This window comes from Copadichromis virginalis, linkage group LG15 (genome assembly GCF_057382275.1).
Source record: "Copadichromis virginalis isolate Kocher_CV1m ecotype Utaka linkage group LG15, C_Virginalis_male_GT1.1, whole genome shotgun sequence".
Taxonomy (NCBI): domain Eukaryota; kingdom Metazoa; phylum Chordata; class Actinopteri; order Cichliformes; family Cichlidae; genus Copadichromis; species Copadichromis virginalis.
Genome location: NC_140632.1, coordinates 14,434,856 through 14,459,511, shown reverse-complemented (window position 1 = coordinate 14,459,511; position 24,656 = coordinate 14,434,856). Strand labels below are relative to the sequence as shown.

Sequence of the window (24,656 nt, the reverse complement as noted above, 5' to 3'; positions counted from 1 at the left end):
ATTCTTCAGCCCTGAGAATTTTACACCGTTATCTCCTGTAAGTTAAACTTGGCTCAAAAATCAAATACATTTCCATGCATCTGCAAGAGATTTGGAAAAATTTCTCAGCAGATTCAAAATTTTCTTCCAAACTCTTGTAGTTTTCCCATTAAAAACAATATGACTATTAGAAACAGAAAATATATATTGGTCTGCGGCAGTTTCTGTGGCAGGAAACTGAGAGCTGACTTTATATAAAGTAGTGAGCAGTAAAGTTTTTGCTCTCCACACAGGAAGCGACAATCAACTGGGCAATCGGCGATAACAGAAAGTCAATGACATATCTAGCAACTTGAAGCAATGACGAGTGAAATAACCTCTGGCCATGTGAAGTTTTTGCAACTTCTAGATGAGCACTTAGTTAATATTGATGTGAGTGAAACAAAAGATGCTGTTAACTGTTATATAGTATGGCGTGGTAAATGCCTTGACAACCAGAGCCCAAATCGTCTGCTAGCGACCAACTGTCAAAGCGATGCGTGATGAGCAGTTCGCTTCCTGCATAAACGCCCCTCATTTCTGAACGCAGCTTTGAGATAGGATACAGGGCGATCAGGTGACTGAGCTGGTCTCCAACATCAAGTTCAAACATTCAAAGGTACCGCTGATTTCAACTTCCTGATGTTATAGTCTAGTATAGATAATCGAGCCAGAGCTCAACAGCTTTGGTTCTACGTGAAGGTCGAAAGAGAAGTGATAACAGGATGAATGCGGTGAAACTTGTAATCTTTCAATTTTAACAGAAACTACAGCTGTGAACTGGCTTTTACAGAATGTAGTGCTATTCTAGTCTTATGGACTGCAAAAATTGCTTTGGTGTTAATAGTGTTTAAGTTAGATCAAGGCTTCAATGAGAACTCTGATGCATTCAATAACACCAGGCCCTTCTGTGCTTTCACAGCCAAACTGTTTGTTCCAGTTAAACTCTTCTCTGTCTAGACTTGTTTCAAGCTGTCAGCTAATTCGGACTAAGATTACCTGAGGAGGAAGTTCTATTTCTAAATCTGTCTGTACAGATCTTCTACCCTAATGTTGGGTAACACAGTAACAGATAAGCATGAAAGCAGGTAATTCTTCCTGATTATTTAACTGAATTGCAGGAACCACACACGCAGCACTGTTTTTGTGTTCTATTCTTAACACAGCTGATAACCTCAGATAAAGGTGTTAATGTGCCATCACGCTCGCCAATGACTGACTGTGTGAGGTGCTAGTTTTCACCTTCAGCTGTTTCTGGACGCGCTCGTTCTTCTCGGCCTCAGTCAGGCGATCCTCCTCGTTGCGGTGGTCGTTGATGCCTTCCACGTGCAGGTCGGCGCTGTGCATGCTGGTGTTGTCGTCACTGTTGTCATCCATGAGGTGGTCGTACATGGGAGGAGGTGGTGGCGGCAGAGGCGTCGTCATCACATTGTTCAGCTCCTCCTTGGTTTTAATCAGATCGTCCTGGGCCTCACGGGCCTGGTGATGACAGAGAAGGTCAGTCAGCTCAAAATCAACGCTATAGAATTTCTAACTGCAAATATAAGGTAGGCAATAATTTAATTCAGTCCTTGTTTCAGACAGAAACAGCTGAGTGAGCCTGAGTAAACAGCACTGTGGTCACATTAAAGCTCTCACCCTGAGCTGCCATGAGTTGGCCTCCTCCTCCTTGCGTTTCTTAGCCTCCTCGAGCAGGCTGATCTTTGCTGTGTGCTCTGCCAGCTCAGCAGCCTGACACACACACACACACACACACACACACACACACACACACACACACACACACACACAAAAGAAAACAAGAAATAAGAGTAACATATTATTTTATACAGAATGGCAAATAAAGACTCTTGTAGCATCCAGAAAAAATACATCTCATTTTGCTCATGTCTGTTGTCTTATACTACCACTATACTACTTCTATGCCTACACTTCAAGAGACTAGAACCTTCTCCTTCTAATGAGAAACTAACCTAACAGACCACAATTGTTTCAAAGCATTTCAAAGAGTTTCCAAAAATAAATATAGGCAGCTTGATTTATTATAAGTGTCATATTAAATGACCTTTTTTCCCTGTTATGTTTTTACTTCTCCTCCCAAAAATAAAGAAACTTTGTTAATCAGATTTTAAATTTTCTGTAAGAATTAATTTTAATGTTAGTTTAAACCTTCCTCTGATCTTTCACTTGTTTGATATTTTTAGCTTTAAGCCTCAGTATGCATTACAAAAATATAAAATATATATATTAAAAAATTCTAAAGAGTCACAAAGAAAACAGGTAGATTTAAAACTACATTTGATTACTAATTCAGAAAATATGATAGGAAACCAGTGTAAAAACTGTAATAGTTCATTTTTGGATTATTGCAAACTGCCGGCATCATTAAAAAAAGAAATAATGAAACAGGAAGCAGCTGTCACTGTGAGGAGGCATCTTAATTAAACCTAACCAGACCGTGTAGCCTCTCTGGGTGTTGTGGTACATTCCTTCTCACAACTACAACAATGTCAACGGCTTGTCTTTCACCACACTGAAGTATACCCTGCTCAGCATTAAACGGCACGCCTTCTCTAGCTGTTCAGTGGGTGTAGGCTGCCTCCAGCAAGCCATGAAATTATGTGAAAGGTGCTCGACTGGAAAATGAAGTTAGTGAAAACACTATCGTTAATGAGATACGTGGGTTCAAACAAGTTCGTATCAATGCTCTCACACGTCTTCTGTGAGCGGAAGCTGCACATGGACTTAATCCATTACAAATGCCTTAATGGGGTTTAAGTAAAGAGGGCATCACAGCAGGTGTCTAATAAAACTGTGTCTGGTGCCTGAATGTGGAGTAGGAACCACAGCTTTTCGTGTCAGGACAGTTGAACTGAAGCACAGTCTTGCAGGTGGTTCTGAGGGGCTGTTAGCGGTGTGGACCAGCTAGACACTACAAAATGCTTTTGTCTGGATGCTTATCATGAGCATCCACCTATGTAACAGTATTGAAATGAGAGGAAAATAAAGGAAAAATCACAAAAGACTGATTTAAAACACTGACCAGCTGCTCCTGACTCTTCTTCTGTTGCTCAGAGTGGCGGGCCAGCTCCTCTTTAGCCAGCAGGGCAGCCTGACGCTCTGCCTCCAGACGAGCTGCCTCCTCCTCTGCTCTCCTGCGCTCCTGCTCCAGCATCATGGCTCTCTGCACCTGGTCTTGCAAATCTAACATGCAAAAAGAGGGGGAAAGAAAATATAATATGACACAAATACTTTATCTAAACGTGTAGATATTTATGTTCATATGTTATTTTTTTCATTATCTTATAAGCTAACAGAGCAGCAGTATATATCTGTATATTTGTTACTATTAACTGAGACCACCACCTCACAGCAGTCTCTTAATAAGGAAGTTCAATAAAAAGTAAACCTGTCAGATGTCAAACATGTTTCCTGAATACCAACAAAGCTCTGCACCATGACTGCGTGAATGCTTTCTTATTTATAATGCTCCAGGTGTTTGATCAGCTGGAATTTAAATCATTTAACAACAAACACTGGAAATCAGAGTTAATTTACAACCAGACTGCTTCCGTAAGTCAATCAAATTGTTTTGTCTTTTGTTTATGACAAAAAAGCAGAGAGTCCATTCCAAGATGTAGTTTTTGTTCCTCTGTTTTGAATACAGAGCCATATGTAATCAAAAAGACAATGACTACTAATAACTGTGCTTCATGCCATGCTGCTTTTAGTGTTATTTTGCGGGCAGGGGGTTGCCTTTGATTAATCATTTAATTTACACAACAAGTAAACTGAATGCATATCCTAATGACCTATTGTTACCAACCTGCATAACAACACATACACACATATTCCAAATATTTTCACACACACACTCAGATACATCTTTCCCCTCGCCTCACCTTTCTCTGCCTTCTTGGTCTTCTCCTCAAACTGGTAGAGCCTCATCATCAGGTCCTGCTTCTCTTGCTCCATCTGCTCCTTCTCTTTCTCAATGGCCTCTCTCTTCTTCTTCTCATTCTCCAGCTGGGCTCTGCAGATAACAGAAAGCAGCCGTGAGGACACAAACAGAACTGATGTAGTTGATACATGGTTACTGCAAAAGGCACACACACAAACGTGGCATTTGGTGCATGTTTGCAAAAACTGCTCTATAAGAGCTAGTGAAAACAACAAGACATTTAAATATGATTTTTTTCACGCAGTCATATTATACAGGTGAAGTCTTGTGATTTTAAGTTGCATGACACTCACAAAGACTTGGCAAACTGAATGACTTCAGGGTTTATGAGAGCTATAAAAAGCTGGCGTGAAATCAGCTGATAGAAGGATGTGAGCAGAGCCCTCAGTAACCAAGAATTTTACTCACAGCAATGAAATTATTGGCTTCAGTTAATTTTTTAACTAATTGTTTGTCCACTAAATGTCCAAATAATTCATTAGTAACTTAGCAATTAACTTTTATATACTGGGTTATGATTAATTAATTATGATTCATTCTTAAACACCATTTTAGTCTCTTACAAACTCTTGGAATCCACTATAATTTTAAAATACTCCACAGCCGGACTTTGTTTGTCTCTCAGAAAACTTTATGTCAATCTGCCTTAATCTAAAAAACTGAACGGTTCATTTTCTCAAATTTGGGATAAGTTATTCATCTCTCTATTCCCTATTCTTAGTTAAACTTCATTTGACTCTCTTCGCATCCTGCTCATGTCTCCTGCTGCAGAAAAAAACCTGATATCTCTCTGGGTTTGTTAATGTTTAAACGGGACATGAAATGCTACACACATCAAAGCTAATATACACAATTGATCACTGCTCTCAAAAACTGGCATAGATGTAACACTGTCTGTGAAGCTGGATTTAAGAAATAAGTGCTTAAAGTTTAGCGCCATTTTCTTTTAGCGTGACGTCGTGTGATTGGCTGGTTGCAATAGATTTACATTAGTTATTGTTAGCTAACTAATGATAGAATCGATAATACCGAGGAAAATAACGACACTAAAACTAGGGGATCGCAGTTGTGTTGCCCTAAATAGAACAATGAGTTCTATGTTAAGAAACTGAGCCAATAGTTTCAATTTCCACTGTCTGTCTCTTTAGCAGTAATTGGCTGCTCGCTGTTTGGCTAGCTGCACTCAAACAGGAAAATCCAGCTGTTAGCCATAATATTTGGGTTTGTAAAGCACTTTATAAATGAGTACTTAGTAAGGTATTTAGTTTTAGTGTCATTATTTTCAACTGAGTTATTGATTCTCACTAAATAGACTTACATTAGTTTATGTTAGCTATTACCGCAACCAACCACATGACATCACGCTCCGCACAGACAGATGGCGCTAAACATGGTTTTTAAACTTTAAGCATTTATTTCTTAAATTCAGTTTCACAGACAGTGTTACATCTATGTCAGTTTTTGAGAGCAGGGATAACTGAATTAAGTTAGCCTTTGTGTAGCGTTTCACGTCCCTTTTAAATAAAGTTTCATAAGGGACTCATCGTAAACCATCTGGTAATTATGTTTGAACACCAGTCAACCCGATTACTGGACAGACTGCGGGCTACTATGCGCGAGCCTGAACTGGTGATCTGATGTCTCTCTCTCTGGTATTCACTGTTGTTGTCTGTTCATGGTTGTCTGTGTTTGAACAGCTGTGTGGGACAGACAGTGAGCTGACAGCTGCTGTTGAGATCAGGGTCAACATCCATTCAGCTCAGTGAACACAGAAAGTACATTTCCTACACTTCACCTTTTTTGTAGTTATTATATCAAACCTCTAATATTTTCTGTGCACCCTTTTCTTTCCTCCCTGACCTCTAAATAAAAATCAATCAAGTTACTGTGAAAATAATAACTGATAAGGGGTGTTAGTAGCAGCTGCAGCAATGACGTGTTCTAATGTTGTGGTTGATTGCTCATTTTATTCACAGCTGACTCAGTGAAAACACATCAGCTCTTATCAAAATCTCAGTGAATGGCACGAGGGTAAAACCATAATAGTCTAGAGGGTTTATGTTCTTACTTATGTTCTTAAGACAACAGTTACACAATAATTTTTAAGTGTGAAACTACTTCTTAAATTACACTCATCTCCACAATCTGCGTACCTCTCCATCTGCTTCTGGTGTTTCTCCTCTTTGGCCTGGGCCTTCATCTGCTGCACCTCAATTGTGTCGGGTTTACGGCGACGCATGTACAGCTCGTGGTTGCCCATGCACAGGTGCAGGATGCGCTTGTTTATGCGCAGTCTCGGGGCGTAAAACACAAAGTCCTGAATTTGGGAAAAGAATCAAACAATAAGAACGATAAGGAGAAAACAGAACAGACACTGGGCTGAATAATGAATACTGGTGCTAAAAAAAAAAAAACAACCTCCACTCGTAGTAAAAGGCAGAGCAGCCTGAAGTGCACAGATAAGGTTTATACCACTTGCTTTTTTGTGTGTGTCTGCAGTCAATCACTAACAGTGCTGCCTAGAAAGCAGCTCTGGCTATTCTTTATGCTCGATTGTAATGGGAGATATGCCTAATGGTTTCCCCCTCCGCTGCAGAGAAACATGATACCACAGGCAAAATGGAAGCAGCGAGCTTAAATACAGAAACACACTGTAACCCAATACGCCCTGAAAAGCCTGATATTAAAGACAAAGAATGCTTTAAGTAAGGGAAATTACATAGAAAAATAGGACCTTTGAAAGAAGAGGTGTGTGTTTGTATGTGATTGCTTAGATGAGATTTCTCACCGGAGATTTCTTGTCAATAGGCTTGATGATGAATTTCTTATCATTGAAAGAAATGTTTCTGATTTCACTCCAGGGGAAGCCAATCTTAGGGGTCAGTCTGAAGGAGAAAGCACAAGAAAATAAATGTGAAATATATGGGATAATGTGGATGTCCACTGGGACATAATAATAATCATTTTCTGATATAGTGTGACCTTCCTGCATGTTTCCACTGAGATAGATAATGGTGCCAATACAGTGTTTTAAACAGAAAAACCTGAATTGTCTGCTAAGTACGAGTGCATTTTTCCACCAAAAATGTTGTACATAATTAACCACAGCTTTCTTTTTTCACACTGTAAAAAACTGATTGCTCTTGGTCTTCTCTTGTATGAACTGTTTTGTTATCTAGATGGCCTAAAAAAAACATCAGTATTTACACCTCCGCCTCTTTAAAAAAAAATGGACTTGCACAGAGCATGATGACGAAATAAAATACTACATCACACCCAGTTTTTATTGTCTTCATACTGGTTTCAGGTCTCGTCCTGAGGTTTTATTGCTGGTTTACACGGCATTGAAAGGTTTAGCACTTTCATCCTTAGACAAGTGTCTCTTTCATTCTGTTCCAAGCTCAAAATACTGACCTACAATGACAAAGATCTTAATAAAATTAGACTTTTTAAGTAGCTTGAGTGATTACTCCAATAAAATTTATTTTATTACAATTTAAGTAATGTTTCCAGCACTTTCCTTGGAATAATGTGCATTCTTATCAGTTGTTATTAATACTTCAGCTCCAGCGGTTAATAGATTAATAGACAAGTAATCAGCAACTGAGAAACAAGTCATCGTTTCACTTTTCTCGAATTTATGCTAAAATCTCTACTTATAGTTTCTCAAATGTAAAAAACTCACTTTTTATGTCACATTATTTTATTTTGGACTAAACAACCAAACTGAAGGCAGCTTGGAGTACATTTGTGACTCTCAATTCTAGCCCCATTTATTATAAGAATACAGACAGTTTACATATCATAAAGCTATAGAAATACACTGAACAATCTCATTTGGATCTCATTTCATTCATTCTGAGTCAGAATAATCCTCTTAGCATGGATTTCAGTAACGAAGTAGGAGGGATGAATCTGGGGTGTGGCAGGCTACTTGTAGTGCCAGAAAAAAAACCGGAACAAATGCCTGTCTTTCGACACAATGGAGAGGCCCATAATGTGATGATCTGAAAAAGCAGCCGCACACCTGCCAACGAAACTATGAAACTATGAAACTATGAAACTATACTCCCTGAACTGGAATTTCGCTCCAGCTGACCCTGACACATGCCTGTGGAATTGAGAAAACAATGTGGAAGTTATCTGCTGCGTATTTCTATCACACTTCTGTGGTCTACGGAGGTGTGCTTTATCAACTCATTTTGGTAGCACAGAACTCTTTGCTCAAAACTTGTTTCGATTTTTGCTTTGAAAAGGAGAAACCATGAATAAATGGATTTTACTACCAAGTCTCTCTTTTAACTAATTCACTAATGTATAAGAATTCATGTGTAAGAAATATTAGCATTTGATTGCAATGGCTCCAAAAACTAAATATATGAGTAATAAAAGGTGTGCTCCAGCTTCAAGTACTGCTGCAGTCTGTAAATGAAAATTTGTTGTAAATTGACAGTAAAAGGTCAGATAATGATAGCTGCACAAAGCTGAAGAGATAACAGAGAGTAATGCTGCATACTCGGGATACTCTGAGACAGAGCTGCATGGGTGCAGCCGTCTTTGCTTCAAGCTGTACACTGGTCCTACAAAAAGCTATGTTGTAGCTGTTTACTGGCACCAGGGGGCAGTGTCAAGAAAATGTGTGGAATAACTGGTCTGTGGGCTACTCTTGTTTGAGTTTCTGCTGTTATGTGTCCTTTTGCTGAGCTCTCATTGCGAAAGACTTTGCACCTCCGAGACTGATTCTCAGCTGGAAAAGAGTGCATGCCCACTCCGGACCAGAATGGAACTGAAAGGCAGACTGGTGTGGCATCTTGGTGACAGGGATACTGTATCGGAGAGAAGGCAAAGCTATAGATTTACAAGCTGGACGCAGTGACCAAAAGAATGATATTGGAGATAGAACTGGCAAAAAGGACCTTCCCTCAAAGGGAGTCTGTACTCAGTGTCAGAGATAAGGAGAGGAGATCAGTCATTCAATAGGGACTCTGAGTAGAGCCACTAAAGGAAGTGGTTCAGGCATTTAACAAAGACCTCTCCTGGGTGCAATGTTTCCGGCATGTCCTACTGGAAGGAGTCACTGTGGCAGACCCAGGACACAATCAAGAGTTTGTGTCTCTAAGTTGGCTTGGAAACACCTTGGTGTCCCCATGGAAGAGCTGAAGGAGGTGGCCAGGAAAAGAGATGACTGGGCGTCTCTGAGTGGACTGCTGTCCCCACGAGCCGGCCAAGTAGCAGAAAACAGATGATGGCTGTTAAAAACAATGAAAACTGTCCACTGCAGCTGCTGTTTATGTCTTTCATGCTGCTTTTTGGAGCTTTTTTTTTAATTAACAATATTTCCTCTTCATGGTCCCCCTGTCTGCTTATGCAAAGTTAAAATTCCAACCTACATCAAAATCCCCTGCACACAAGTGCATCTGTACAGGTTGCATACCCAAAATCATTCACTCTATGTAGTAAAATGCCTCCACAAACAGACACAATTCTCCTTGAGACACCAGACTCATTCTGCTGATAATATCATTTATTATTTGCTGACTTTAGTAGCTAGCAGAACTAACTTACATCTGAATGTGCCACCAATTAATTTAAGAACCATCTCATTATGCTTAGGCCCAACTGGTTACCAGTTTTTAGGCCTGGGGATTGCAACGATGATGGACAGGAGTCACAAATCATCACTTTCACCGACTGACAAAGAAGTCTAAACTAAAGCTTAAATGAGTGACTAATTAAGAAACAACCGTGTGGTAATATGTGGCATTAACAGCTACTCAACGAACAAAAAGGCAAAAATTATCAGCCGGCATCTTTACTCTTTTAAAATATGCATCAGTAATCTACCGAAAATCCCAATATTGGTCAGGCTCTATAACAAAAAAATTTATTAAAGTAACTTGTATTGATATAAAAAATATATATGAATAACTGTTTCAGGTCCAGTGTGTCATTCAAGCTTGGACTATTCAGTGCTACACAGTTAAGGCCAATTAAGAATCTATTTATTACACCCGTTTAACTCCTAAATGCTAAAAAGTGAATTTAGTGTGTGAGGCTGCACTTGCCTGCTAAAGACAAAGCTTTGGCTGAAAAAAAGCAAAAACTGCCCTTTAAAAATGAGCTACAGCAGCGGGAGCAGAAGGAGTTAATCCAGCTCCAGCCTGGGTGAAACCTTGGCTGCACTGTTGCATTGTGGGCCGGCTGCCCTCATTGGAGAGAGAGTGTTGTAGGTTTGCTTCGCATTCTTAAGTGCTGCACAGCTTGAAAAACCAGTCGGCGTAGCCATGGTTACAGCAGAGGGCACCATGGAGGAGAGGCATTTTTATGCTGATCCCAGCGAGCGCACAAAGAGACACTCACACGAGACCTGGTCTGATTCCTAACAATATATTTGCTCTTCTTGGAGGTTTCATACCTCAAGCTGTTAAATTAGACTTAAAGTGAAATGAAGTGCAGGAATGACTCAAACACAATGGCAGTAAGGGTAATTAAATCATTTAGATTTGAGAGGACAATAAACCAAGCTTGTAAATGTTCAGTTAGAGGCCTGATGAGGGAGCTGAGATGCCAAGCTTTCTCTTTAAAATGTCACCATTGTGCTGTGCTCATTTGTTCCACAGACATAGCAGACCGCACTGCATGGCAGGAAAGTGGACAAACTTAATACGTGAAGAGTGACAATCGAAGCCAAAGCTGGCAGCTTTTCCAAGCACGGGGTCAGTGACTGAAATGCAAGTCATCTGGGATGGCGTGCCCCTTTAACACAGTGTACTTCACTCCAGTAACCACACAAAGGAGGCCACAGGGGATCTCAGAAGTCATTTCACCAAACCAGACGGTGATTATCTCCCAAAGTGTCTTGGCCTACAAACAAAGTGGAAAATCACAAGCAATGCCAGAAAGCAATGTGGAAACACCCAATCACCGGTGTGTGTTGGATCTCTCAAAAAGTAGGTCTGCCTTCAAGCACAGCACCACAAACTGATCAAAGGATAGAAAAAATACAAACATTTACTTTGTTTTATTTGTTTGTTTTTAACAGAAAAAATGGGTAGAGATTGACTGTACACTTTAGCCTGGTTAAGCAAGTTTATCTCAGTGTTACCAAAGGTGAGAACGAGAACTGAATCAGATGGAATGAAAGGCGAGGCAAAATGTCTGCAGCTTTTGTATATCATCTGCATGTTTAAATGGCCCAAAAATGGGTCAGGAGATTTTTTTTCCCATTCAGAATTATGTAGAGCATGAAGTGAACCTCTACAAACAACTGATAACCTTTATCTCTAAAAGAGATTAGGTCACAGTCACTCAAGGCAGTCAAAAAATAAGTACTAAAGTCATGAAACCACATTATGTGCCAATTTGTGGTCCAAAACCCAGAAGAACTCCAAATAAGAACCTATTATTTGACCTGCACAGCAGACTTTTGACTCAAAGTAAACTTTTTTTTTTAATTTCTAACTATCTGTATCTCCTGTGTCTTCATTGTTATTCTTGTCATACTGCCTGCTGTAGAACAGGAACAGTGATTAAGCACAGACATGAACCTGGCTCAGCCAGTTTAGTTGTGCAAATGGTAAATGGACTGGTTCTTATGCACCACTTTTCAACTGTACTTGAGCACTTAAAGCGCTTTATACAGCATGTCTCAAGCCCTTTTTCTACACCTAACACTCACACCACAGATTGCTGGTGATGGTTCAATCTGATTAGTAGATGGCCTGGTCTACCTCCTGAGCCACAGCCACCCCAGGGCCACAGCTACTCCAACAACAAGAAGAGACACCAACACAGAGGCCGTGTACTTGAAGGAGCTTACTTGTCATCCTTCTCATAAATATTGAGTCCCAAGGCGTCCACTCCCAGACGCAGCTCTGTTCCCTTCTTATTCTTGATGTCGAAGTAGTTGACTCCGTACATTTCAAGGTCCTGGGCGATCTTCAGGTACTCCAGCATAGCATCCTCCCTGCAAGAACAGGCAAAGATCAGGACATGAAAACCACAATTCCTTTTAGTAATGCAGGATTACACAAAAATAATTCTTAACAGAACTGCAGAAAAACAGTAACTCACTTCAGCATCCCGTGGTGCTCCTCGTGCCACACCTGGATCCTCTCCTCCCACTGATCTTTGGATAACTTGTGCTGTTCCATGACTCTGTAGACAGAAACAGAGAAAAAAATGTATGGGATTAATGTAGAAATATGCTATTTTCATGCAGTTTCTGTGGTATAAAGTGGAACTTTATGCTATGGGATAGCATAACGTGGCAACCCTCTGGCTGATCTGGGAATTTTGTTCTCTTATCCTGCATCAAAGATATAGTAAAAAGCACAAAATGCTGTTGAGTTACTTTAGACTTCACGCTCCATCCTAATGCATATATGTTCATGTCTGTGTGGTTGGAGGGGCTTAGAGCTGCAGGCGTGGTTTTTTTGTTGTTGTAGATTTCTAGAAGAATTTCAAATTTCTTGCTTAGATCAGTACAAGGCAGCACTTTGTTGTTTAGTTTTGCAACAATCTCTACACCTTTGGGACAGACACATAAAGCATTACGCCCAGACATTTAAAGTGCCAATCCCTGACATACCCACTCACATTTAAAATCCTGTTCCTGGTTACTAAGAGTGGTAAAATATATATATGAAGAGTAACTGCATATATCTAGGTGAGGGTGGAACAAGAGCCAATCTAAACAGATTACAAGCATAATTCGCTCTTAACTCATTGTTAATTAGAAACAATGTTTCCTCAATAAAATCCATCTCCTCTTTTGTTTCTTTGGGTGGAGACACTATGAATTTGTATTCTAATTTTTGCCTCATAACTTTTGCACTGTCCACTTCCTGCTGTGACAAAACAAATTTCCCACGTGTGGGACTAATAAAGGTTATCTTATCTTATCTTATCTTATTTCTTTGGAGCTGGTTCAACCAGTGCTGCTGATTTTAAGCATGCTACTTCCTTTTTTCAAAGAAATTTTCCCCATTAAAAGCAAAAAAGGACAAACAACTGATTTAGATTAATAAGCCAAGTCTGCAAGTCTCAATTAGTGGCTCTGAGCTCACATCTCACCTGTGTGGCAGTAGGCGCTCAGACACTAGGTACCCAGGCCGGTGGACATCCTTATCGTAGTCTCCAAACTTGGCCTGAACAGAGTAGGAGGCCAGCAGCACGGCTGTCTCTGGTGGGCAGTAGACCTCGTCGCTCAGGATGCTCTCCTTCACCTGCAGAAAGAAGAGCTTCTGGGTGATCTCCTGGATCAGCTCCTCAGAAACGTCCTCAGGGAAGAACTTGCCACGAAACTTGAACTGCAGGGGGTTCTCCTTCTTCACATCCTGAGATGACACCTGGAGAGAAATTATACAATAAACATACTCACTTACTGCCTTGATAAGTTGGTTAGATAAGAGGCTGATATCTTATCAAAGCAACTGCTATCTCAAAGTATTCCAAGTAATTTTATGGACGGGTTTTCATTTTCATTCAACTTTTCAAAATGATTGTCAAGCTGTGACTTCAGTTTCAAATTGTAAAACTGGACTGTATAAATGCCAGAACTGTCAGAGTGTAAATCAAGACTTTCTGTAGCAAGAATCATCCTGTGAATCATGACGCTATAAAAGCATGTTTTAAAAACAGTTTCTCTAACAAATTTACTATTATTGGCTACAAAACAATCACAATCGGTGGTATAAATAATGGATTTGATCCACACTTTAAACCGTATGAAACCCATTGCGCTGTAATGACCTAAAAAGGGGGATCTGCCCTTTCATTTAGTCGAAATAAACTTTATTAACTCCCAGCTACAGTGTGTGTTTACACAATACACCTCTTCCTCTCATTTCAAAACAGGAACCAGGCAGTCTTGATGAAGAGAATGGGACCAGGAATATTCCAGTTTGATCATTGCATTGTGCTGATGAGCTGCACTGTCAGCAGACAGTGTACAGTTTGCTGCTGCTGACTGAGGCAAGTATAACTCTCTCTTTCTCTCTCTCTCTTTCCCTCTCTCTTCGAAAAAAAATTATAAATTGACAGGACAGATTAGCATCGTTTCTGGCATTTGTTTCATTCAGAAAGGTATTACTCATAACCTTTCTTTTCAAAGCTATTAGAGATAAACAAGATCGGTGTACTCAACATTATTTTAAAAATCTGAGCTTAACCCTCCTCTTGGGAGCCGAAAAAGAGGCTGGTGTACATTTCAAAAATTATCCCACACATTTTTCTTTCATGTAAAAACGTGGTGCCTCCCTCCCTGCTTCAGTTTGAGATTCAGAAGTAGCACCCAACTAGTGGTTCAAATTTGGAATCAATTATCGTCAGATCAGATTATTAGGACAGGATCAGCTGCAGAGTTGAACATGTGGACTATGGACATATGACTTTATCACCTGGCTGATTTTCTTTAGGCTGCTCCCTTATTCACAAGCTTTACATTTGATCTGGCAGATTTATTTTAATTTTAAAAACCTAATGCCCTCTTGACGCAACCCCAAAAAGGATCTGGGTCCCCTCCCGGAATCGAACCAGGGATCTTTTGTTTATCAGGCAAATGTGTGCTTTTCACAAGACTGTTTTTGTCCGTTTGATAATGCAGATCAACACTGAGCCGAGGCCAGGTAAAGTGTGTTTACTCAGGGAAAGAGAAGAACATAACAGAGGCAGCTATGGTTCACAAAGAGTTCATACTCTTTGTCAAATAATCCACCTCCAGCTGATAACATGTAGCCCTGACCCCCTCCACCCCTTCCACCCTCCTTAGCTACCGCAGCACACAGAAACCAGGTGCCATGTCATATTACGAATATAGCAATATAGCAGCTACTGACTGAATGAAAGGCAAACAAGAGACCTTTGAATACATCGCCCCCTCAGAACAATGCATTCTTTCTCTATTACTCCATACTAATCAAAAGGGAAGGGTGTGAAAGGAGCCAAGCAGACATGACATACACGCACAGTATGCAGGAATCAGGTACCATGTAATGAAAAGGAAAGTGCCCATCAAAGTATAAATAAGACACAGGTTTGGCATTATCAATAATAATAATCATTCACAATTAAGTATCAATACACACACACACACACACACACACACACACACACTCACAAAAACATATTTTAAAGCTGGGTTTTACCTTTTTGTCCAGTTTTAGCCAAGTGTGGTAACCTTTGCCGTCCACATACTGAAGCCCGAAGTACCAAATTTCACGCAAGCCAATGGTTTTTACCACCTGCACAGAGAAACAGAAAGCACTCAGATTTAGCAGAGCTACAACAGCTATTCCTTTTATCGCCTAACGCACTACAACAGAAATCTTTTTGTAGCTTAATAACATTTTTATTATCTGGATGTGACACAAAGTTTTTCATTTTCAGAAAAATACAAAGATCGTGGCCTTCATGCCTTGTAATTTTCCACATAATCACACTAACTTGTAATTTTTCTCCTCTCACAATGACGAGTTGTGAAAAGGCCTTTGAAGGATTTTCAACCTTTGGCAAAGTCTATACAATCTATCCTTAAGATGACATACTCAGGTACCACAGTAATCTTGTGGACAGCCCTCATAGTATTACGCATTCTCAGGCTTTAGTTAATGCAGTTAGACACTGCCAGGACAAACAAAGGTACGCTCTTAAATGCTACATGTTTGATCCCTCTGGCCACATAAGATCCTGGGCATGAACCACTGTAAAACCATTCACTGTATTCTTACTGGTCTCTGAGGATCCCTGAGGAACATTTTCTTTTAAATCACAAAAAACACAGTTAAGACAATAAGTAAATCGCCACAACAATAACTGGAAAATATCATTTTTGCAGCAAAACAAGACTCTTTTGATTAAATGCAACACTTAGCTAAATCCACAATGTTTTTCTCTTCTTGATAGATATCAACAAGTCCCTGAATGAAAGAAGACTGGCTTTGTTTTAGACCTTTAGATGGATTGTATTTAGTGCAGCAGCAACAAGACGAGAGCCTGGAATAAGAGAGCAAGAGCACTTCAGCCTGCATCTCACCTGTAGTGAAACTCATAAGGCTTGAGAAAACAATCGGTCCTTTCATGGTGCTTTTAGATTTGGGGTCCACAGACTGAGAGGGAGAGATACCAGAAGGAACAGCGACACATATACCTAAATGAGCTTCTGTTTCACATTCAGTTGAAGAAATCCCTGATACCACTTTGCCGTTGAAGTAATCCGTATAAGCTTACCAACAACATTGTGGTTCGCCTAAAAAAATTAACTAGCTTCCAAAATATGCTGTACAAGTTACGGACACCTGCTGACAAAGGATTTTGAAAATAATACAGTTCATTAGAGGTGGATTAAATCTGAACCCGGGGACACGGTTTTAGTGGACTGACTTCGCAGCAGGGTGATTTGGCAGGTTGCCTCGACTTTAATGGGTTGCTGCTAGTTTACCTCAATATTCGTCAAGAGCTCTGAAACCCAAGTGTACCACTTATTCCCTCCGAGTAAAACATTCCAGTTAGAAACTTAGCTTCAAGGTTTTTGGAAATTCAATTTAAGCCTTTTGATTACATTTTTAATATTAAACAAAATCCTATATGGTCACAATACCTTACTGTTAAAACTATAAAGTAAAACCAGTAAGACAGATATAGGGTTAAGGTGGTAGAAAATGAATTAATAGACTGAATCCCTTGACTATTTGTTTAAGTTTTAGCAATGGCTTAGACTCGATTGTGAGATAATAAGCTTCATCATCACTGTAACATTACATTACTGAAGTCCTGTATTGAAGTCTCTCAGTGTTTTAACTATCACTGTCTTGGTATTGGTGGAGTCAATCTGACAAACAAACCAAAGACACTACATGCTTATCACAACAGTGGCCCACCCTAAAGCACACCCTGCTTTACTGCACTATTTGACTCCGATGGGATCATCATTCACAAAAACAAACATTGGATTATATTTACTGAAACTAACAACTGAGACCACAAACTCACAAGGAAAGTGTTTACTGAAGTTAATCGTCAACTGAGTTAAAGGGTAGCTTTTCATAGACTTTAATGTAGCTGGACTACTTTTTGAAACCAGTGGAGTCGCCCCCTGTGGGCCACTAGAGAGAATGCAGGTTTAAGGCAGGCACACCCAAACAAGAGGCCTTCCTCACGTGCAGTGCACTGCAGAAAACAAGACACTTTCCCTAGTTCTCAGTACTGCAAATACTCTGTGTGGTTTAAGGAATTGTCTGTCCTCACCTTGCTAGCACTAAAGTCTTATGAAATCTGCTTATATATTTGCTACTAGTTAGGCAGCACTAACTGAAAACTCTTTATTTTGCTAATGATCAGCCTGATTCTCATCCAGAATGAGAATTTCTCATTTTCTTTCAGAGAATGTGTTACGTCCTACCTGCCAGACAGGATATTCACATAACTGAATTTTTACCCAGGAAGCTCTCTGTTAGCACTTTGTCAAGTTTATATCTTTAAGTTACACTGAAATGAAGCATCGTAAAGCAGGTGATCCGCAGTATGGGGCTAACACTGAATCCCAGAATCCCAGCTTTAGTTACGAGGCTGTAATGTCTCCTAATGTTTCTGTCCGTAGCAAAAATGACAAAATGTTTCAGACTTTTAAATTAATGACTATTACCTTACATATGAGCCTTTTTCCAGTGCTGAATTGAATGCCTTTTGGCTAACTTGTGGATGGTTTTACTAAAAAATTCTTGATGACATTACCCAGTATGAATAAGTTAATTTTCATACATAAAACCAAAGAGGCCAAAGAGGCAACCAGGACAGCTCTGCATTTTTCTGGCAATGATTAAGAAAAGAGGGGAAAACACCTGTGAAATATTTAGCAGTCAGGTTAACGCTAAAAGCCATCAGACATTGAGTGAAAGTCTCTCCTACTGGTTTATGGGAGCTCAGGCCTTGTGGTAAAAGGCAGGAATGCCACTGGCCTGAAAAAGCATTACTCACTGGATCCCCCAGGCAGACTGATCCAGAGTGTTCCAGTGACTGAGGCGGGGAAGGGAGAGGTTTCCCCCCCCAAACAAGGACCGACCACGACAAAGATGGAGTGTGCCCTGAGGTGGGATTGCCGGTTCAAGGCAAATGACAATGACCATGACCAAGGGAGTGTTGAAAATCCAGAGTTGCTCATTTTAATAACTAAGAATAGCTCTACCATAACACAACCACAAACATCCCACATTGGAACATGTTACCTCTCTTGACAAGGAACTCAGCAATGTTTTTGTATGAATCTTTGACGTATGAGCTTGGGTGCCACATTGTTCTGCTGCCACCTGTCAGACATATTTCTTGGACTTGGATTCGGTTCAACACATTGCTGAACTGTTTAAAAACGTTGCCATGATTTCAGCTGCTTCACAGCAATTGCCCCTCCAGCTTTTAACTGATCCAAACCAGTTCTACAGAGCTGAAGCTGAAAATCTGTCGAAACCACACCGACGCAGGAGAAAGTATCTGGAGGCCGAACGTGGCCAGATTTAACTAACCACTGCTACTACTGTAAAATGCAGTGGCAGTGATTTTCCTAACTGTGGCTTAAGGCAAAACGAAAAGAAGCAGAAGTCACATGGAAGTGAAACCGTATGAGGGTGTGTAGGGGAGTGGCAGGCGTTTCTCCTTAACAGCAGCATGACAAGGACGAAGGCTATGATCAGCGCTGACCACACGGGCCACGCCAGGCCTCACATTTGCACTGGGAATGAGCTCACTGTTGTTACTCAGCATTTCCGAAGCTGCTGAACTCTATGAGGGTACTTCTGTTTTCTGTTGCCGACTGCTTTCAAGGCTTTCAAAAAATATATATATATATTTTTTTAAAATCAGGCACAAACAGACTTCAGGGCCAAGGAATTTCCAAAGTTACTGTCACACATTTAAACCTGGAGGCACAGTGAACGGTTGCTCAAAGCTTTGGAGATAATTTCCCATGCTTGGAGTAGCAAATTGTATTGATGATAAAAATAGAGCATTGTGAACTGTCTCTGGCACTCACAGAGAGAGAATGATTATCTGTGGCACACCCTACTTACAGCCATTGTAACAAGTAGGCGAATAAAGAGAGGTCAACATCAGGGTCTTTAGTTCATCTTTACTTCTACAAAACTAGTGACGATGCCTCTGCTATTTGAAAATTTGTTATGAACTGATCAGTTACATGCAAGTAATTCATACACCACTTTACACGAGACATCAAACATGACCATTTTTGAATCTGGAAGTTTTTGTTGTGATTTTTTAGGTCAATACTACACTTAACATGACTGCATTCAAATGTCTTTGACTAAAAAAAAATAAAAAATCAATCCACAGTCGGCTTTACTTTGCTATTGAAAAACAAGTTAAACAGGAAGTGGCTAAAACAATGCCTTCCCTCCCCCGGTGCTGTCGTAAAAGCCACAGAGGAGCTCATACTAATGACTCGTTATCTACATTTGGATCTTTGCTACAGAGTTTCACAATGGCGTCATAAGCAACAGGAAAGTGAAAATTAAAATGGTCTTCTTTAGTAAGGCAGGTGACCAGTAATAGCAACAAGAAACAAAGCCAGATGCTATGATTACGTAATGTCATTCACCGTAGTGGGTAAAAATATCAAACTGACTTACATCAACACTCAACTCGCCCCTGATGGAAGACTACAGAAACATAAATCTGAGGTTAAATGCCAGCACAATTAAGCTGTAAGGCTTTGCAGAAGAATGAAGCAATCAGTAATAATTTACAGTCAGTGAAGACCACCGTTCACTAGACAGCTACAGTCACAACAGGTAAATGTTTACTTCACTGTGACCACACCTTTCACTCTGCACTGACACTGTGTAACCACCCACACAGACTTCATTCACCACTTTAAGCCATAAACCATCAAGTTGATTGACATATTCATCAAGTTTCATGTTTGCTTCATCTTAAGCGTTACATTCAGCTGTTGTTCTTCATCACCGGAAACTTTTAATAACAGTCCCTGATGCTGAAAAGGAGTCTTTAAGGAAAAAGATCCTGCAATCTGGTCTGTGCTGGACAGCTTTTCAGGCCCAGAAGTAATGACTGGAAAGTCACAACAGCCCAGTTTACTGGTGCAATAATACAGGTCACAGCAGTTTGAAAATTAATCTAAATGCAATTCTTTCTGGAAAGGAAACTTGATTTGACAAATTCTTTTATTTATTTGGGTAAGGGACATGAGGCCTCAGGAGGAAGAATGGGAACAGTGAGATTTTGACACTCAGTATGCAAGCACTTAGTCTTCAGTCACACAGTCTTAGAGACCAGTCAGTGACCCCTGGCAACCTTCAATCACTGGGGGGAAAAGGTGGTTACTAACAGATTGCCACGGTCACTTGTACTTACCTGTGTCATAATTTGTGTCAGATAATTTTCCTCCATCCCACTCTAACCCTTATATCCTCTTCTGTCACAACTCTACGTGTCCTCCTTCAGTACATACATAAACCTCCTCTGCAGTGCTCCTCTTTCTTCCTGCCAAGCAGCTCCTTACTTAGCATCTTTGTCCAGTATATCCACTATCCTTTCTCAGCATGATTCCTAATTTTGTGCCAAACTATATTCACCACCTTGGCTAAAAGATTCAAAGACTTTATATCAAAATAAATCCCAAATTGTTAACTTTTCCACATAATATTGTTTCCAAAGTCTTTAAAAAATTTTAAAAGGCCAACACTGATGCCACAGTCAAGTACAGAGGTGATATGCACTTTACCTGGTCAAACAGCTGCTTGCCGGTGGTGCTGGGCTGGATGGCAAATTCCAGCTCAGCGTCCATGGTGGTGACGCGAACATTGACCTGCAGAAAAACATGAGAAAAAAAGTACAAATGCTGACCCAGAGACACAGAGGGGTGCTTATAGGTAAAAAAAAAACCAAACAAAAAAAACACCAAGGTAAATCATACTAAACTGCTGCAGAACATAGCTGCAATGTGTGTGTTTATGTGTGTGTCAGTGTGTGTTTGGTAAGGGGGGTGTATTTGCAGAGTAAACAGAAGGGGCTCTGCTTTCTCAGAGACAGACCAGCTGATTGAAGGGAACTGTGCTGCAAAACTGGAGGTGTTATTGATTAAAATATGCAGTGACGAGTCCAACTCATGAAAGTAAGATTAGATATCATAAGCACAGCTTACACCAGTTTCCCAAGCTAATAATGGCACAATGTATGTTATTCTGGATGGTTCAACTGAAGGAACTCCATTCACTCAGTCCTATTCAAAACTTCAGAGTCTTTCACTTCTCTGGTTAATGACTGATCACAGTGACCTGTGCTTACAAAAAGAGGAGGTCCATCGTACTGAAACCTGCTCTACAGGCCCAGAAGTTAATGTCCACTCACAGCCATCCACCCCGGTGATTAACGTGCAGAATCATTTCAAACAATATGACTGCCGTGCCTAATGAAAACTGACGTCAAGTGTGTCTCATAATGGAGAGAAACGGTATTCTGTATTGTCGGTTTGGTTAGTAATCAGTAAGCACGATATGAAATTTACACAAAGACCATGCAACAATGCACAAATATTTACAGTGGCTGCTTTGAGGTAACCCACATACTGAACCTCTTTTCTGTGGCTATAATGTCAACCGTCTCTGGTATTTGGGGGGGTTATGAAAAGGCACAGATACTCAGGGTATTGACTGAGCTTATTAATGCCCAGTGAAAACGATACAAAGAGGTTAGTGGACACAGAGTGAGGAGAGAGAAAGGCCTCCAGTGACATCTTTCATCTCCAGTCCATTGTGAACTACACTGAGCCTCAGCGGTGAACAAACTGAATGACGCCCACTGGAAAAGGGATATCTGGGCCGGAGCAGCGATGAATGTGGTGACTCAGAGGGCCGCTGATTCCCATGAAGCTTTGCGGACTGATCAACTAACTGTTACACGCAAATCCTCCAGGGAAGGCAAATCCAATCACAGCAGTGCATGGAAAAGCACCTCACCGCTGTGCCCTTCAGGATATTGTAAGAGCACAGCAGTCAAGTCAGTGGATATTCAAAATGCCCCATTTACTGCCCCAGTCTGCTGCTCCTGTCAAGTCAGGTTAGCCAGTAAACTCACATGACATTAAAACCCAGCAGCAACAAAGCAAACTCTGCTTTACCAACAAAATAAAAACAATGGAGCACTGAGCTCAACCCTCTAATGGCACATGTGCGTACAATTTGAAAGGTTTTGAGTCATTCGCCCAATTAAGCAACCCCTACCCGCTTCAAGTCACAGCTTGGAAGTTGGAGAAGGAGGGGAAGCACTGCATTTACTTTACACAGCAAAACAAAGCTCTCCTTTCAGTTGCAGTGCCCCAGTAGCCTCCAATATCACCATCTACATCCCAGAGGAGAAGGATTACCTACCACAAAAACTTCACCAGAATCGCTCAGAAACGGCTCTATTAAGTATTATTTTTTAGGTTTCTTCTTTTTAAATTACTGTTCTCTAGCGCTTACAGTTTGAGGTGTTACAAATACAGTTACAGATGTAACAGTTACAGATGGAGCATCTAGAAGGAAAAAACACACACACACCCTAACCAGAAGAGAATGGAATATATGAATATGTGTAGGAGACAAGCCAGTGGAAACCAGTGAGTGAGTGATATCTGATCTCAAACTAAGTTCTCCAACGGTAACTCACAATAAACTGAGGCCATTCACAGCGGTAAAGAAAACATGACACATATGCTAAAAATACACCAGGCAAGGACCCAGAGTTCCACAAAGAGCAACTTTAGTCAGAGGAAAGTCCAGCAGTTCATATTAACCATTTATACCCCAGCCTCATATTAATACCGGACTTCAAGATTTTAGTAACAGAAGCTCTATTTCCTAAACCCACTGTAACAGCACAGGTTATGCAAATCACTCCTAGAGGAAGATGCACCGCGGTGGTAGCTATGAAACATTAACAAGCAATCCGAGCTCTATGGCAACACAGATTATTAAGCAGTGAGAGCCAAAACATGGTAACAAGTGCACATGATCTCATGGTCAGAATTAAATGAGGCGATCAGACCGCAATGTGGTGCACAAAGTACCTGAAATCAACTCATTCCACTCCCTTTCACGCTTCAGTCCCCTATTGCCTCCTTGCTACCTAGTTATTTCTACCCAATCACTGAAGACCAACATATCTGCCTGAATCTAAAGATGTTTTATGCTGACACTGAAGTGCATCCATACCAAAATACTAGTTTAGCAAGGGTTAAGAATGAAGTAAAAAAAAAACATTGTGATGTCAGAGAATACAGTTTTATCACTGTGTTAATTCACTCATGGTACTCAATGGACCAAGAAACCACTGTTTCAACTGTTGGGAGTGAAAAGGTCTCTACAAGCAAATGTAGAAGGCATTAAATCTGGAAGTGAAAATAAATGACCAGCCTGGATTAAGGCTCACAAGTGGAATCTTTGCACAGAGCCAGGCTGCCTGTTCCTTCCAGTTTCCAGTCTTTATGTTAAAGCAGTCTCCTAGATCTTCTTTATTAACTCCATCTGCACAAGATGTTGTATGGTTACACTGGGTGTGTGTGTGTTTTAAGGAACAGGCTGGAGGTAATCTTTAGAAAAAGATAGATTAAATTATCTTTTTCTAATCAGGTTAGACACTCATTGCAAGAAAGGTTACTGTAACAGCAATTTGCTTTCACTATTGTTTTTCTTCCTAGAGTGCCATTTCCAAATCTAACATGAAATTGAGACCCTTTAAATTTAGAGGCCTGACTGACTTGGTTATTCCAGTTTCCAAAGTCTATGCGTACATAACCCCTCCCAGCTCTGTATAACCACGAGATTTGATTAACGTTCCTTTGGATGTTTCAGTGGCAAGTTTAAGAAGTTTCTTAAACTACTGGGCATCACCTCAGTAGTTAAACTGTGAATAGGCTACGGTGCATTCTTCGGTGATGACCATTCAATATTTAACCTCTGCATAATTTGCATGGCTTTACAAGAGTCTGGTACAAAGGGAGTCACCATGGCAATATACCAATAAATGACTGCAGCACAGACGGAGAGAGAGAGAACAGGCCAGCTCGTTCTGTCAACATTTAACACAAGTAACTAAAGAATGAGACTTCAAGGACTTGTAACCACTTTGGGATTGGTGAATCACGCCTGGAGGGTGTTCCTCATATGATTGAGTAATCAATTATTTAAAAGGAACAAATAGCAACAATGGGACTGGACATGAGAAGAAAACACCCATCCACGGTGATGCCAGCCACGCCTTGTGTTGATTTTGTCACAGGGCTGTGATCCTGAGGAAATTCTGGGAGCACTGAGGTTTACTTTGGATAACGTGCAATTCAGAGGGGTGAACAGGAGACCTCGCAAATCTGCAATGAAGTCCTGCCCCACAGTGATAAAACACATGGCAGGAATGATTGGTATCACACCCATCATCGGAACTCTAACAGTTGCAGAGTGCCTGTAGGTTTCTCTCTCAGTTTGATTCACATTTAAGGCAAGTCTGCATTTTTGATCCTTTGCTGCTTGACTGTGACTTCACATTTACATTTCCTGACTGTTTCACAGCAGACGGATGGTTAGATGATTTTGGTGAGTTTTTGTGAATTATTACACATAAGAGCTGAATCTATGGATCTATGTCTATGGTTTTGGCACAGATTTTTTTACAC

The 24,656-nt window shown here is 40.5% G+C and overlaps 1 protein-coding gene across 2 annotated transcripts in view; it reads right to left on the bottom strand.

Annotated features, from left to right (window-relative positions):
* ezrb (ezrin b) overlaps positions 1-24,656 on the bottom strand; it is a 30,616-nt gene that overhangs the window by 2,643 nt on the left and 3,317 nt on the right. For both annotated transcript variants that reach the window (XM_085432098.1, XM_085432097.1), the window contains 11 exons: positions 20,730-20,813; positions 15,127-15,222; positions 13,055-13,329; positions 12,053-12,136; positions 11,799-11,945; positions 6,768-6,864; positions 6,133-6,296; positions 3,921-4,051; positions 3,062-3,222; positions 1,657-1,749; positions 1,261-1,497 (listed from right to left, as the gene is read on the bottom strand). In XM_085432098.1, coding sequence (XP_085288224.1) covers positions 1,261-1,497; positions 1,657-1,749; positions 3,062-3,222; positions 3,921-4,051; positions 6,133-6,296; positions 6,768-6,864; positions 11,799-11,945; positions 12,053-12,136; positions 13,055-13,329; positions 15,127-15,222; positions 20,730-20,813 — 1,569 coding nt within the window. The remainder of the gene's footprint in view (positions 1-1,260; positions 1,498-1,656; positions 1,750-3,061; positions 3,223-3,920; positions 4,052-6,132; positions 6,297-6,767; positions 6,865-11,798; positions 11,946-12,052; positions 12,137-13,054; positions 13,330-15,126; positions 15,223-20,729; positions 20,814-24,656) is intronic.